The sequence below is a fragment of the Culex quinquefasciatus genome, chromosome 2 (genome assembly GCF_015732765.1).
Source record: "Culex quinquefasciatus strain JHB chromosome 2, VPISU_Cqui_1.0_pri_paternal, whole genome shotgun sequence".
In the NCBI taxonomy this organism is placed as follows: Eukaryota; Metazoa; Arthropoda; class Insecta; order Diptera; family Culicidae; genus Culex; species Culex quinquefasciatus.
The window spans coordinates 117,853,471-117,870,137 of NC_051862.1; the positions used below are offsets into that span (position 1 = coordinate 117,853,471).

The following is a 16,667-nucleotide window of genomic DNA, read 5'->3' on the forward strand; positions in this document are numbered from 1 at the left end:
AATAAATCAAAATCCCATATAAATTTCAAATTAAAACTGGAGCTCCTAGACCTTACCAAATGGGCTCAAATTTTCAGGAATGCTTCTGGGGACATAAAAGAACGAAATTCCGGTTGATGCAAGACAAAATAACAACTTTTGTCTTTTTCATAGAAACGTGAACCACGCTAATATACAGGCCACGTGGAGCTGGTTGCGAACGGGCGTGTTCAAAAATGTTAGACTGGTTCGATGTATTTCATGGAATCGTATTTCAGTTTTTTTTTTCGCCTCAAGATCGAGTTAAATAATAAAAAATCATGCTGTAGTTTAAATTTAATGTAACTAATGTTTCTTTAACATGAAACAGTCTAACGCAAAATTATTCCCACCCAAGGAAGGGAAGGGTGAAAGGCAAATCACTTACGATTAAGTGGATGAAAGCGCTTCGGGTGGTGAAATCACAAATTGTACATCTTTAGATAAAATTAGTGTATATAAACGCGTGTAGCGATGATACCCCGTAGTGCAGCCGGCAAACCTTGCCACTTGGGATACCATCTCGCCGGAATGAGCTGAAGATATTTCTGTGGGAGATTCAGTCTTGTGTGTGCGATGAGAAGCAATCGCGCATATCCTTACAATGCCAACCCCTGCTTGTTGCTTCTATGATGCTGAATTTTGCCAGAGTAATTGTGGTTGGTGGAAGCGTTTACCTGTCCCGAGTGTTAATTTGATTACGGAGTTATGTTTCGGTTGCCTATTAAGTAATTAGCGAGAGCTTAAAGCGATTGCCACCGCGGGAGTGTTTTTCTTTGGCCCGGTACCGAAAAATAATAGATTAATTTTCATTTATTCATTTTATTAATTGTCAATTTATAAATGACAGTCAAATTTTCTCACAATTTTGATTGATATTATCGTACGATTTTAGAAATTTTGCGATGCTGAAACATAATATTAAAGTGTTGTACAAATTGCATTCCTGGGCATTCTTTTTAGAAAATGTTCATTTTTCGAGCAGGGTTCTAGCCCTACCTTAATGAGGAAGGGAAAACCATTGGACAGATCTGAATGTTTATGGAAAAGTGCACGCGATTCTGTGGAGAAGGTGGTGGGGGGGAAGAGTTGGTTGCGTTTTTGATCATACTTGAAACAAAATCTTTATCACTCACCAAACTCCAAAACCAAGTGTCTTGATTTGAAACAAAAAAAAAAAAAAGTAGCGTTTCCAGCATGTATGTGATACCAACCTTTCAGTTGCAGTCATAAGTTCGCATTATTTATGAATGAATTGAGCGCGCCTTTTGTGATTTATTATGCCTTACTCGGGATGTGGCACGACGACCGTGTACTGTGCTTATTTTTCCAGCATGGTTACTGCTTTGTAGCATTGCAATTTGATGCAACTAACCGAGCTGGAAAAACGATGATGGTGATGATTATGATGATGATGCACATGCAGGAAGTGATTGTTGAAGGTCTTACGGTTAAACATTTCAAGGTAATCTTAATTTTGTTTTTTTTTTTAAATTAAAGCAAATTTAAAAAATAACGTCCAACTGTTTTTATAAGCATTCACAATAAACGATCTAAATAATTGCTTCAGTTGATTTTTTGTTTTCTTTTCAGCACACGGCAGCATCCGAGGAAACCGGATCATCAAACATGGACGAGAAATAACTCTGATTTGGACCTTGATACAACGGAACGGAGGTTAAGCTTATCGGTTGAGTACTGTTGTGTTTTAGCGTTTCTTTGCTTAAGTTGGCCCCCAAAATCAACAGTTACGTTTAATTAAGTACACCGTAGAGAACAATACTCATACAATAATTAGCTGGGCTCTGAAGGCACGACCCGCACATATAATAAACCGAGAAATCGTTTTCATCGAACAATCGCACTTGCATTCACATCATGCAAGGAAAATTACACAAAAAGTCATCTAATCCCCCCGGAGACAAAAATCTACCATTTCTCTAAATATAATGGCAGCAGCAATTTTTAATGCAGACTAAGTGTGATGGTTAGTGTCAATAATAGGAATACCAATGGTTGAAGCTCTAAAAATATATACATATATTTATCTATTACGCTGTGAAATAGAGAAAGACGAAACTGTAAAGATCGGTGTCGTGCTCGACCCAACTGTTGATGTTTCGAGAGTGGGTTGGGGAACGCCACCGCAATCTAAGCATTATTTTTCAGCACTAACTTATTCATCTAATGCACCAGTCAACGGCGTTTATCAATTATCGTTGCAATTACGAGTATTTGTTCAAATTCTAATCTTTAAAATTTAAGCCAAGTTGAAGTATTACTAGCACTAGGAAGGATTACTGTACACCCTGTGACTACACAATTAGAACGCAGGTTAAAACGTAATCAAACATACGAGGAAAAGCAGCAGCAAATTCAGCCCGATTTGGGCAATGTTTGAAGCCGAGAAGAATGAAACAAACAGCAGCAAACATGTACATGTGTATAAATAAACAATTACATTCACTTCTAGTGGAGAAAAAATAAGCAACGGGCATTTAATTTCCATCGTGCACACTCATTTCCCCTTTATTCCCACGTGGCGAGATTATCGTCCTTGCATCATCATTATCATTATCATCAACACCAGCGCAGCTTCTGATGGCACGCGATAATTACTCCAGCAGCAAAATTGTTGCCCTAAATAAGTCCGTCGGCTGAAGCCGAGTCTGGTTCGGACATTTATGGACCACGCGGGTACAATCGAAGGACCTACCAACTCCTACGTCAGAATGAAATACCACCTTGTTGGTGGTGCGCGAGTACAACAGGTAAGGATAATCTTTACGGCGGCAATAATTCAATTGAGCAATTCGCACAGTGCAGTGTCTGGCCTAAGCGGTGATTAGTTATCTGTGATAAAAATAATTACTTTTCTCATAGGCGTAAGGGGATTTTACCTTGTTAGCGTTGTTCACTTGAGTAGACTTATTTTATGGCTGCCTCCAAAAAAAATTTATGCTAGGGGAAGTGGAGGTACTTGACTGTATTTTTTTTTCTGTACAGATATCTATCAATTTGTTGAAATAATGAACAGATTTTTTTATTTCATTTTTCAAAACAGTTAAAGTGAGTCTCAACGTCAAATTTATTTTGAAGAAATTTGAATAGAAAGTTTTTTAAACAGATACCATTAACTTTGTTTTTAACTCACAGTCACCTAGAATTACAGTAGTAATCCAGCTGCGTGTAAAAGGCCTGGGTGTAAAATAAATATTGTATTATTTTACGCAGTTTTATGTGATTTTACACCCTGAAATATGGCGCCAGTCCTTACTTTGGTGCTGGGTTTGAATCCCGTCGGTTGCAACTTTTTTTGTGTTTGCAAAAAATGTACATGCAGCGTGTAATATTAAGTGTTTATTTTAACCAAGGTGATGTGCATGCTTTTGCATGCGATTTTACCATCGGATTTTTTGCTGTGTACAGTAGTTCTGAGTATTGCCTTATAAACTATTAGAAAGCAAGAACAAATGATTGAAGCAAACCGTCATATTTCTGGTGAGACCAAAACGCATTCATGTTGTTCAGGGCTTGGCACAGTAAACAAAAAATCATGGTAATATTAAATCTGGGAACGGGTACATCTTTTATGTCAGAAAAATGTGTAATTTTATCTCAGAAAATGAGTAATTTTAACATCCTTTTGGTGTAATGCCACTTTTTCATTCTTAATTGAGTTAAAATTACATCATAAAAGAGGTAATATTCAACCTTCCAAAATTACAGCCTCCAAATATGCACAATATTTTCTGTGTAACATTTTAAATTTTTAGCGAATGAGCGCTTCGTTCGCCTTCACTAGACCACCAAATCGACGTCGTCGAACTATCTTGTCGCACCCGCCATTTTGACGTTCCGAGAAAAACGCGTTTTAATGTTTGAATAAACAAAAATGAGAGCACGCAATGTCTACAATAACAAACACGTTTTGTTTGGCTGACCATTCTGTGCATTGTCCCGAAGTTTGGTTGAAATTGGTTGCTGGAGTCCCGAGTTATAATTACACATGTTTACGGTAGTCTAGCTTGTACGTGCGTCAAACGCATCCTGACCTGAAATCCATTTGGCCTTTTGCCGCACTTACATCATTTTTCAGGGAGTGACAAGATATCACGACAAGCTTTTTTGGTTTTCATTGAATATCTTAGGATTGAAATCGAATTTTGGGGATCTGTGAAGGTCAAAAGATGTGGCATTGTGAGATGCACAAAATGGCGTTCTTAACTCAAGTCAATGCAACAGGTTCGGGTCAAATCGGTTCAGCCAGTGCCGAGAAACGTGAGCTAGTTTGTTGGTCACATACATACATACACACACACATACACACAGTCATTTGTTCAGTTTTCGATTCTGAGTCAATATGTATACATGAAGGTGGGTCTACGACGTTTTTATACAAAGTTCAATTTTAGAGCAGGATTATAGCCTTACCTCAGTGAGGAAGACAAAACGCACCTTTTTTCAAATGTTCAAAAATTTAAAAAGTCGTACCGCCGCTCCGTAACGAGATATTGAAAAATGAAGCTCGGATTCGTCATCAGGGACAAAAAATTACCCCTAAGGACAAAATTTCACCCAAATCGATGAAGGGTTGGGTTATTTTTCCGATTTTTTTTAGAGAATAACTCATTTCATTTTCAATAAGCATCTTTATTGGCACTTTTTTAGTCAAAATCAAGGTAATATTACATCATAAAAGGGGTAATATTGAACCTTCCTATTTTACACCTACAAATCAACATTTTTTTCCCAGTGAAAATTTCAGCCAAATCGGTGTAGATTTGGCGATTTTGTAGAACAAAACTGCACTATTTTGAACAAAAATAGTAATTTTCAGTCGAAAATCACAATCAAAATAGTTTTGCAAAATCGCCTAATCTGCAATAATTTTGCTGAAATTATCTTCAAGGCTATATTTTGACCCAAAAAGACTACTAATTTGATTGAAAATTGAATCCCCAAGAAAATTCTATCGACTTTCATACATGGCCAAAACCTTCACATACCTTGGACCCTGGGTTCTCCTTGGTTCAAATTTCAACTATTGGTCTTTTTTGCGTGCAGAATCGACCAGCGATTGTGAAATAAAAAGGATCACACTAATTTTTGAGGACTCGATTGAACATATTTTAGTTTTAACGTTACTTTTTAACAAATCATTGTTCATGAAAACGATTTGTTACAAATAATCCAATATCATGCCTTTTTAAAATATTGTAGCAAATGGATCAATCTGCTATTTTTTTTGTTGTTGTCCAATGGATTAAGGGGTTACATACATGTAGAAAATCACAAAAAATCATTTTACAGAAAATTTATTGAATCCTTTAAAAAGATGATTTTCAATCACTCCTGAAAGTTTCATGAAGATATTACTTGATTAAACTGAGTTAGAGACGATTTAAACCTCAACATTTTGCTTTGCGTAAAGCGGACTGTCAATCTTTCTGAGCGTTTTTTCTCGAAACACCGAGTTGATTTACGGGTGCCACGTTATCTCAAGATGGGATAGACCAAATTGTCTGAAATTTGGGGTGAATGCTCTCAAAATATATCCCATGTGCATGACGAAGCCCGATTTTGAAATTTTGCTTTTTTAAAAAATACAAAAATCTAAAACTGAAGATTTTTTCTATGAAAAACACAAATATATTTTTATCTTTTTTTAAATAAGTTTTTTGAAAATCGGCCTTTGCCATGCACACAGAACTGGTTTAACGAGTCTTCACCAAAATTTTGAGCCGATTTGGTCAAGGCAGTGTTGAGATATCGAGGCACCCGTTTTTTGAAACTACTAACTTCAAATATCTATATCTCGGCAATGATACAACCAATTGTCTTCAAATTTGTTTTGATAATAGATAAAAATGTATATTTTAATGCCCTGAAAACAGATTCGAAATATAATTAAGTATATGCTCACACCAACCTCTGACTTTTTTGTCGATTTACATGTATGTAACCCCTTAAGGTCACTGCGACCACCTGAAAAGGCTATCTTTTGTGCTAGTTTAGATCTATCAGTAAATTGATGTCTCTGTGCTCTCTTGCACTAAGCTTGCTGGGATTCCTATCTGGTTAGCATAAGAGAGCACAGAGGCATCGAAATGTAAACAATTGCCGATGCAAGTATTTTTGAATGGCAAAAAAATCAATGAAAACGAGGATGAAAATTGAAATAACAAACCCGATCAAAACCAGAAAGCATTAAAAATGCATTATGTAGAATTCTAACAAGAATATTTTTTCCGCGGATTTTTTTTTTTGCGGTATTGTACAACGAGAGTTTACAAACATTAAAAATATTTTCAGAACGAGCTCAAACATGTTAAAATTATCATAAACGCAAGGAAATGCATTATCAATTGTTTTAAGCAGATTGCACTTAAAACTACATTGAAAATTTTAAAGGTTTTTGGAAAAAAATATGTTTTTCAGCCTCCTGATTTTTGGGTTCGTTTTTGAAGGAGAGGGAAAAACGTTGATAACTATTTGCAAATGTCTGTGAAAAAAGAACTAGAGCTAAAAATACACAATCTGGCCGTAATCGCCAACTAATTAAATAATTTAAACAATTTACCCCTGTTCTCGCTAACACAACAATTTGCCCAAGAACATTACATTCAATTATAAATTTTCCGGCTAAGGTGCGCGTCACAAGCATGCAACAAGTATTCTCCCCTGAAAGTTTTTCCTTCTACTTATCATTCACCCCGAGGCACTTTTATACTTTTTCCAATTGCGATGGTCTAGAGAGTATGCAGTACTTATTGGTCGAACAACCCCACGGAAAACGAAAACATTCTGCCTTATTATCTGTTTGGTCCCCCGCAGCAGTATCGCCAGCTCATGCTAAACTCGTTAAAAGACAGCAAAACAGCAATCAGAAGGCCGCTCTGTGTTAAGCTTTTAGCGGAAGAAGCCAACAATCCACCGGAGCTCTAAATAATGGCCATTATTTTCCCGCCACCTCACCTCGAGACCTTGTTGACTGATTTTTTGTTCGTTTTTCCCTGCTTTTCCGATGAAGCCACCACCAGCCAACGAGGCTCGTGTTAAAATAAAGAAAGACGAAGGAAGAGTGCATTTTTGCGCGCCATTTATGCACTAAACGCGCGGAGGTTTCAACAGCATAGGTACACAAGTATGCTCTTTGTAAACTATGTAAACTGCATTTTTATGAACTCTTAGCACTAGCACCGGGTAGAATCACAGTTTATTTTACTGTATCGATTGATGCAACTTTGGTGTCGTTGATAAGGTAGTGGTTATGGCATTCTGTAACACTGACCAATAACATTTCTGCGCAGGCTCAACTCAAGGGGAAGTATGAATTTTGGGTTCCCTAGAAACACGTCTGGAGTTTTTTTTGAAAAGGTCCAATAAACCAAATTTCCAGTTTTTGCTTTTTGGGTGTTTTTGAAACCGCCTTGAGTCAGGGGTATTGAAAAACACCAAAAAAGCAAAAACTGGAAATTTGGTTTATTGGACCTTTTTCAAAAAAAAAAAAACTCCAGACGTGCACTTTGAACTTTTCAAAAATATTTTGACTGGGCCGAAAGGGTTTTCTCCAAAGTTTGTATGGATAATTTGTGCTTTTCGTTACTTCCACATATTGCATTCGAGCAATTCCATGCCAAATAGGGAATCGGTTGTACCGGACCCTCTCCGATTTCAATGAAACTTTGTAGACATGTTATCCTACGCTTATACAAGCCATTTTTGTGTATATGGAGCCAGTTTCACTCGATAATGACATTTGAGAAGGGCGTGAGGGTTTTAAACATGTTTGTATTTCGGAATTTAAATATTTCTGTATCTCGAAGCCGTTGCATCGTATCAAAAAGTGGTCAAAGACAAACTTGTAGAAACTTTGACGGGCTCTCCGAAAAAAATACACTGAAAGAAAAAAACACGCCAATTTTATGAGATTTTCTGATTTTTAATTTTTAAAGTCAAATTTGAGGGGGAGTCCACGATTTTTTTTTCGTTCGAAATTTTTGTATTGACCACTGTCCTAAGTCCAGTCCTTGTGAAGTTACAGCGGTTTTAAAAATAAAAATGCTGAAAAAATCGTTTTTTATGGTTTTTGACAATTCAGTCTCGTAAATGTTTTTACCGGAAAGCTCGTCCGATTTCCCATAAGATTGTCTTTGACCACTTTTTGAAATAACTTGTTTTTTGATGATTTAAACTAATTTACTATCCAGGTTACTACCATCCACTAAACTACACTGAAAAAAATATTCTGTTTTCAGTTATGAGTAATGCAATAAGCTTATATCTGTGAGCCCATACATCCAACTGAAATGTGGTCAGAGACTATCTTATGAGAAATTGGACGAGCTTTCCGGAAAAATATTTACGAGACTGAAAAATCAAGTTTGTCTTATAGAAATTGTCAAAAACCATCAAAAAACCATTTTTTTCAGAATTTTTATTTTTAAAACCGCTGTTACTTCACAAGGACTGGACTTAGGACAGTGGTCAATATGGAGACTTTATGTAAAATTGTCTCACCCTCAAATTTGACTTTTAAACTTAAAAATCAGAAAATCTCATAAAATTTGCACTTTTTGATACGATGCAACGGCTTTGAGATACAGAAATATTTAAATTCCGAATTACAAAAATATTTAAAACCCTCACGCCCTTCTTAAATGTCATTATCGAGTAAAACTGGCTCCATATACACAAAAGCTTTATATAAGCGTAGGATAACATGTCTACAAAAATTTCATTGAAATCGGAGAGGGTCGAGAAAAAAGTACCTAAATAATTCCTGTTTTGGTCTGAAATTGCTCATTCCATATTTGCTTGTATGTAACAGCGACGAACCGCCCTAATTCTCCATACAAACTTTGGAGGAAAACTTTTCGGCCCTGTCAAAATATTTTTGAAAAGTTCAAAGTGCACGTGTTTCTAGGGACCCCAAAATTCATACTTCCCCTTGAGTTGAGTCTGTACAGTCATTGTTGTCAGTTTTAGTTGGTCATTGTAATCGGGTTGGTGGTGTAGTGGTGGTGCTTGGTAGTCTCTCGCCCCAGTAAAGCCTGGGTTCAATCCCAGACGGACCCGGTGGCATTTTTCCAGACGAGATTTGCCTGATCACGCCTTCTATCGGATGAGGAAGTAAATGAATGAATGAACTGTTTCATCACACGTACTTAAATCAGAATCAGTTCTCAAAATAAAATGGGTCACAATGCGTCTCCATTTGAACCTTGCATTTGAAGAAGAGTGAGTACAATAGAAATATTCTGAGGAAAATTAAGCAGCATTGAGACAGGAGTTTCACAGAATTTGAATAATTGTGATATATTATGTAATTGTAATAATGAGCAGCTAGGTCCTAAAACCTAATTCACATACAACGATAAAAGGCGAGAGAATCAGGAGAATCATTTCTGTCCTTTTATATTTCCATCAACTTTTATAAAAAAAAAATCAACTGTGTTTCGAAAAATAAACGTATGCAACGGTATGTAAAACCAGAAATCTGGAGTTTTTTTAAAGGTCCAATAAACAAAATTTTCAGTTTTTGCTTTTTGGGTTTTTTTATACCCCTGACTCAAGGCGGTTTCAAAAACACCCAAAAAGCAAAATCTAGAAATTTGGTTTATTGGACCTTTTCAAAAAAAAAACTCCAGAAATCTAAACTAAATGTTAAGATTTTTTGAAATTAATTATGTCTTTATTGAACTTTCTTATAATAATTACATTTCTTTTACATGCTAAGTGGTATGGCCTAATGTTCTTCATCTTTGTTGAATTTTTCGTTTTATTATTAACTGATCACATTTATTTTATTTATTTCAAATTGTTTTACATTTTTGCATTGAATCGAATACATTTGGGTAAAAAAGAAAAAAAAATCACTTCAACAACTAATCCTAACTTAAAACTAAAAAAATAAATTCATTGAAATATTCAAAATCATTAGAACGAGAAAACTACGAACTGTATTTTAAGATGAATGCTCCAAGAGTTCTTACTTGTTCCTGGCGAGTTTTGCAACCACGCAGTGTTGTTGTCATCTCGATGAAAATGTTCAGAAATTCTTGTGGTGAAAACAGGTCACTGCTGCCTTCATCCGTTGAAGTTGGTTGGTTTCCCCTCGGTTGCTGATTGAAGCCTGGAGGTGTTGTATTCTCTGTAACTCTTTGCCGCTGATTCAACGGCAATGGCTGCAGATTTGGAACCACTCGAACAGATCCTGCTCCAGGTGACGCCAAAGCAGGAAACTCCACGTCCGTGAAAGTTGGTGGTGTTTTGCGACGATTTGGTTGGTGCCTCGTCGTCGCTTGCTGCCGAATTTTTACAAACTCAGCTCGTTTTGGGCAGCTTCGATTCTTGGTAGAATGGTCGCCGCCGCAATTGAAGCATTTTGCTTCGATGTTCTCGTTGATTGTTTCGCAAGCTTGAGTTTTGTGCTCACCTCCGCAGGTTGCACAACGACTCTTGATGAAACAGTTCCTTCCACAATGCCCAAACTGCAAGCAGTTCGAATATTGTGTCACGTCACGGTGCACTGGACGATAACGTTCCCAAGTCACGATGATGTTGAAAATGGCCCGAACTGCTTTCAGCTCAGACGGCGTTGTCGATCCTTTCTCGAGATGAACCAGGTACAGTTGATCACGATACTTGATGTCCTTGTTGTGTCTCGTCATCTTGAAGAGTTTTGAGCTCTTCTTTCAGCAAACTCACATCCATGTCGTACAGGCCTCGGAGGACCTGTTTCATGGGGAGTTTGCCTGGATCGTCATGGCTGTAGCATTCAATCTTTGTGTTGTTCAGGAAATCCCAAACGTAGATGCAATCCTTTCTGGTAGGTAGTAGAATTTTGAGTCCATCAGCACACAAGCGAATGGAAGCTCGTAAAGCACCAGATTTGATAAACCCGGTCAGCCACTTTCGCACCGAATCCGATGACGATGTTTTCACAAAAATGGGTGGCAACTTTTCCCGTCGTTCAAATTCTTCCTTCTCGCTCACGTCCACAGGGTGGGTAGCGAACTGGTTTCCAGACAATTTTTGAGCATCCTTGCTCAAACTGCCTGGCTTTGCAGGTAGCGCTTCGGCATTCTTTAGCTTCTTCAAATCTGCCGATCCTGCTGGTGAGGACCGCCTCTTTTTCTTGCCGTGAGGCATTTTTGCACTTTTTAAGCACTTTTCAGGAGCTAATATCCAGGAGTACCTCACTGACCGGTGGTCCACAAAGGAATGAACTAAATGTTAAAAAGTTTATAGCGAAATCTAAATCCTGAAATACCACGCGCCTCCATGAGTATTAGAAGGTAACAAAAATGACTTTTTGACTGGCAATCAAGGGTTTGTTCCGGTGGACATACTAAACCCAAATATAAAATATGAGCTTGATTAGACGTAACAGTAGCTGTCGCTTTGCATTTGAATTTTATAAGGGATTTAACCCGTTAAAAAGTTTTTTTTTTTTCAAAAATATCATTTTTTGAGGCATTTTGGCCACTGAAGCGTTTATTTTCAACATCATTGGCATGTAGGCCAGATCCTTGCGCATCTTTTGGTATATATAACATTGAAATTTGGAGCCCCTGCAACTCAGTGCAGACCTTCAAAGTTGTCATTTTTTCGAAAAAATTATCCCTGCAAAATCAAATGGCGTCTAGCACGCATATCTTTTTTGCCGGGCCGATTTTTCGAAAAAAAAAATGCCAAACTTTGAAGGTCTGTACTGAGCTCCAGGGTGCTCCAAATTTCAATGTTATATATACCAAAAGATGCGCATGGATCTGGCCTACACGCCAATGATGTTGAAAATAAACGCTTCAGTGGTCAAAATGCCTCAAAAAAATTACATTTTTGAAAAAATCTTTTTTTTACGGGTTACACCCCTTTTCAAATTCAAATGCAAAGCGCCTGCTCCTGTTACGTCCAATCAAGCTCATATTTTGGATTTGGGCTTAGTATGCCCACCGGAACAAACCCTTGAATGCCCGCCAAAAAGTCATTTTTGTTACATCCTATTGAGCACTTATGTAGAAACCATTTTGTTCTAGTGCAAAATTTAATGGCCACCGGCAGAAAATTGCTGCCAATCTCTGCATCGTTAAGCACTTAATAGTTAAATTTGAACGCGTGTGTAAGACAGTTTGTAACGCACGATAATGTAATGTACAACACGTGTGCAACTTCTACTCGTATGGTCGTACGTTATTCAATCAGGATGGGAAAATATGTCATCCGTCCTCATTATTCGTGGCCTCTTGCTGAGGCATAATAAGGTGATAGTGTTTGAGAAAAAATAGGTTAAAACAAGATTTTCCCACCTGCAAGTTACAACTTTAAAGATGTTTGCGTGATACTTTCTCAAATAGAGCAAATACACATCTCAATTAATGGATACTGGCCACTCCAAATTGCCACCACTTGGCAAACAAAAAGTGTCTCTGCTTGAGAAAAAAAAGGAAACAGGATCTATTTGAAGAAAACGGTCGTAATTGAACTGTTCACGTTTCCTTTTCATATCACCTTACCAGCAATCGACACCAACATGCAGCAACATAGGTTTAGTTGGAGTGCACTGAAACCTTTTATTTTTTTTATATTAAAGAAACAGTGAACAAACAGTATTGTTTTTCAAGTAGAGTTTTTCCGTAACCCACAAGATATAAAATTAGCAGATAAAAACAAGTACTTACACCTGCGCTAAACGATTACAGTGACAATCAAATACGTGTCATCTTATCAGAACGCAGCATCGCAGCAAATAGCTCGCTCCTCCGGCGAAGATGCAACTCATGTTGCTTCAATTTAATCCTTCCACGGTGGTGCATTCTGTGCACATTATTTCGCCTCGTTGAACACCTGACCTGGGATGTGCATGCAGCGATGAGACAACACTTCAAATTCCAATCTGCGCTAAACGTGTGCGATAACACATCACATCTTTTGAGAGGAGTAGACGGAGTATTGATTTCAAACGAAATAAATAATAACTTGTGCAAATTACATCCCTTATTTGCGGAATTTAATGGAGAAGCATGGTAAAATATAAAGCACAATGATTATACAAATCGTCAGCTGTGTGCTATCTTGTGACATAGACCATTTTGGTCGAAAATGAGTTAATGATGACGTTTTGCTATACTTAACAAACACTACAAGATGCTTTAACCCGTTTTAGGAAACTCGCTTCCGTTTCCCGGATATCGCAATATACACTTGTGACATAGACCAATTCATCATCAAAATGATCGTGTACACTTGGGACACGTCATACATGTTGTTGGAAAATGGGGAAAAAATTTCTTGTTTTTTACAAATTTATGTTAATATATTTTCTGAAGACAATGCAATCTTTTGTTTATAAAAAAATATACTGATTAAGTCGATTAAACCAATAAGCTCAAATCTTATTTTAGTTATACACTAGATCGGCTTCACAGTTAACCCTCAAAAACAAAAAGTAGATAACCCTGTAACGGGCATTTTTTTCAACTTTTTTTAATGTTTCCCATGGGGTCACTTTGAACTGCTTTTGTTCTACGAAAAACTTTACTTTTATGTTCTTCTCGCTTCTATTTTTATTTTTATCTATCATAGGGGAACTATACCCTTTCTCAGCCTATTTCTATTATCGGCCTATCAGCACTTTGATCATGAATTACAGCTTTAATAAAGTGTTAAATTTGACTGTCCCAAAGTAATAAATAGCTCAAGTTAAAGTGATCAAGCATCTTTTCATTGTTGATACATCTGAAAATGTTGATTTAATAGCGGAAAACGGCAAAAGTGATGAGAATTGGTCGAACGGCTTAGTGTGATTAAAATGGGTTTATTTCCCCTATTTAGTTGATGTTTGTTTCCGATAGTATTTGGCTAGGATAAGCCAACTCCTATTTTTCATGTTTTTGCATCCACTTTTTCATTTATTTATTTTTTGCATGTTTCTGCATTTTTTACCAATCTCATTTAAATTTAAAAAATGCGTAGAGGCAGAGTCTACGATCATACAAAAATTACTGCATACTTATTTTCACATAAAATATAGTAAATGTTTGTCAAAACACAACCACCTGACCTCAGGAAAAAAATAAAATTAAAAACATTGCCATAAAATAGCAGTCACACTTCCAACCCTGGGTGCTGAATAGTGGTTCGCAAAACGGCTCAATTTTGAACTGCCAAAGTGGAACCAATTTACTGTTCGCCAAAAGTAAAGAGTATTGTTATCGATCATTAAAAAAATGTTTTTTTGCAAGAATGACAAATGTGTGGCTTTTGAGGACCTGGAGTTGAAGTTAAGAAATCTTAAGAAAGTTGAAAGCGAGATCGTAATTTTGTATTACTATGAATGGAAGTTGTTTATGAAGTCGATGCGGTTGTATCCATCCAAAAGCTGTTTTTATTGTTTGATACCGTTTGAAAATCTACAGGTTTAGTGGAAATCTTCTCTATTTTGTGGATCAGCCTCACTAGAATTAGCGTTTTTTTTCGCTAGACCAGGAAGAGCTGCAGGATTCCAAAATCAGCCAGGGAATTTATCTGCGACATCACATGACACTTTCGTCACAGTTCTTCGTCACCCGTAAAAAGGAAAAACCTCTTCTAAACGATCCAAACTTGAAAACACACACAATTTTCCAGCAAAAAAAAAAATCTAGAACTAGAAGAATAAAACACATTCCACTGATTATAAAACAGCTCATTTACCAGTAAGAAAAAAGTCATGCTTGTGCTTGAACAGCCTCCTACTTTGTAGATGTAAACAAAGTGGGATCATTCGAAAATCACGTTACGCATTTTCTTTATTCATCACCCAGTTCCAACCCTAAAAGTTTCCTCGATTTAAAGAGTTCTTCTTTCTAATGCGTTGAGAAAATCTTTTTTTATAAATTGATTTTTAGCCAAATTTTAGATCGATGTCATTTATATGCATGTAAACGATGTCCGGATCCATCATCCGACCCATCGTTGGTTAGGTAATCGAAAACCCTTTGATAATCTGACAACCCTGTCTCGAGTATTGACCGCTTAAGTTATAACTGTGTACTTATTTTTCTGGATCTAAAAAAAATAGCTGAAATATGGGTCCAAACCACTCATATTACCCATTGTTGGTAAAAAGTGAGGAAGGCATCAACCACATAGGCCAAAATAATTAGACCCGTAATTTTTTGTTAGGCCATTAGGGTGACCGACATCGTGCTAGGGTGGTTCAAAAAATGGCAATTTTCGTCATTTTTCGCTAAAACCTCTTTTTTCGAAAAATCATATCTCCGCGCCATTTCATCCGGTTTTAGCTGTCTTGGACGCAAAAGAGAGGTTATTTGGGAAAAATAGTAAGAAGTTTCAAAAATCTAGCTTAATATTTCAAAAAGCCGCATGAAAACTCAAAATGGCGCTTTGACCGTGTCTGGACCAAAGAACCTATGTCTGAAAATATTTTTATCGGATTCCTCGAAAAATCACATAACATATCAAGAAATTGGCGATGTCAAACCGTACGTTTCGGAGATATGATTTTTGCCTTCCTCACGTTACTGAGGAAAGGCTATAAAATCACTCGAAAAATGAACTTCTCAATTAGACCTCCTAGACCCACCTTCATGTATACCTATCGACTCAGAATCAAACTCTGAGCAAATGTCTGTGTGTGTGGAGGGATGTTGATCAAAAAATTGTCACTCGATTATCTCGACACTGGCTGAACCGATTTTGTCCGTTTTGGCGTCATTCGATCCGTCTTGGGGTCCCATAAGTCGCTATTCAAAATTATGCAGTTTAGTTAAGTACTTCAAAAGTTATGCTAAAAAAACGATTTTAACAAAAGTCCGGAAGATTGTAAAAATGGTGGTTTTTGTAAGAAAACCCGTCATGCTATACATTTTCAGAAAGGTATTTAAAAGACCTTTCCAACGCGTTCAAGACATTGAAGATCTGACAAATCTATCAAAAGATATAAGCACTTAAGTGTTATTTATACGCTTTTTGGAGGCCGGATCTCAGATCTGTTGATGAAAACTTTGTCCGGATCTCTCGTGCGACCTATCGTTGTATAGGTATTCAAAAGAGCTTTTCAACGCGCCCAAAACATTGGAGATCTGACAACCCTATCAAAAGTTATAAGCACTTAAGTGTTATTTACGCACTTTTTGGATTTTGGATAGCAACCTTTAAATGTGAGGAAGGCGCCAACCACCTAAGGGTAGATTAAGTAACGCTTTTGAATATAAAAACTGAGTTTATCGACGCGCCACGCGCAAAAACGGGAAAATGACGAAATCCGCAAAAAAAATCAACTTTTTCCACTAAAACTACGATAACTTTAAAATTTCAGCGATGACCTATAGATGTTTGGGTATCAAAATTTTCGTAATTGAAAGACAGGTTGAGCGTATACGTTGTATACATTGTACGCTTATTTATGCATTTCAATAAAACAAAAAACCGTCATTATAAGTGACATTGGGTCTGGGGTAGAGGTGGGCAAACCCGCTCTTTTTTAGGAGCCGCTCTTTTGAACGGCTCTTTCGCTTTTTTCAATTTTTTGATAAAAAGATTATTTTTTAGAATGCTATGGTTTTTAAAGTTATTTCACACATTGGACTTTTATAAATAATTTGATCTCTTTGTCAAGATTTCTACTCGAACCAAAACAC

The 16,667-nt window shown here is 36.9% G+C and overlaps 1 protein-coding gene across 2 annotated transcripts in view; it reads left to right on the top strand.

Annotated features, from left to right (window-relative positions):
• LOC6041307 (short neuropeptide F) overlaps positions 1 to 2,502 on the top strand; it is a 65,082-nt gene extending 62,580 nt beyond the window's left edge. For both annotated transcript variants that reach the window (XM_038255138.1, XM_038255137.1), the window contains one exon: positions 1,612 to 2,502. In XM_038255138.1, coding sequence (XP_038111066.1) covers positions 1,612 to 1,662 — 51 coding nt within the window. In that variant the 3' untranslated portion in view covers positions 1,663 to 2,502. The remainder of the gene's footprint in view (positions 1 to 1,611) is intronic.
• Positions 2,503 to 16,667: the final 14,165 nt, after the last annotated feature.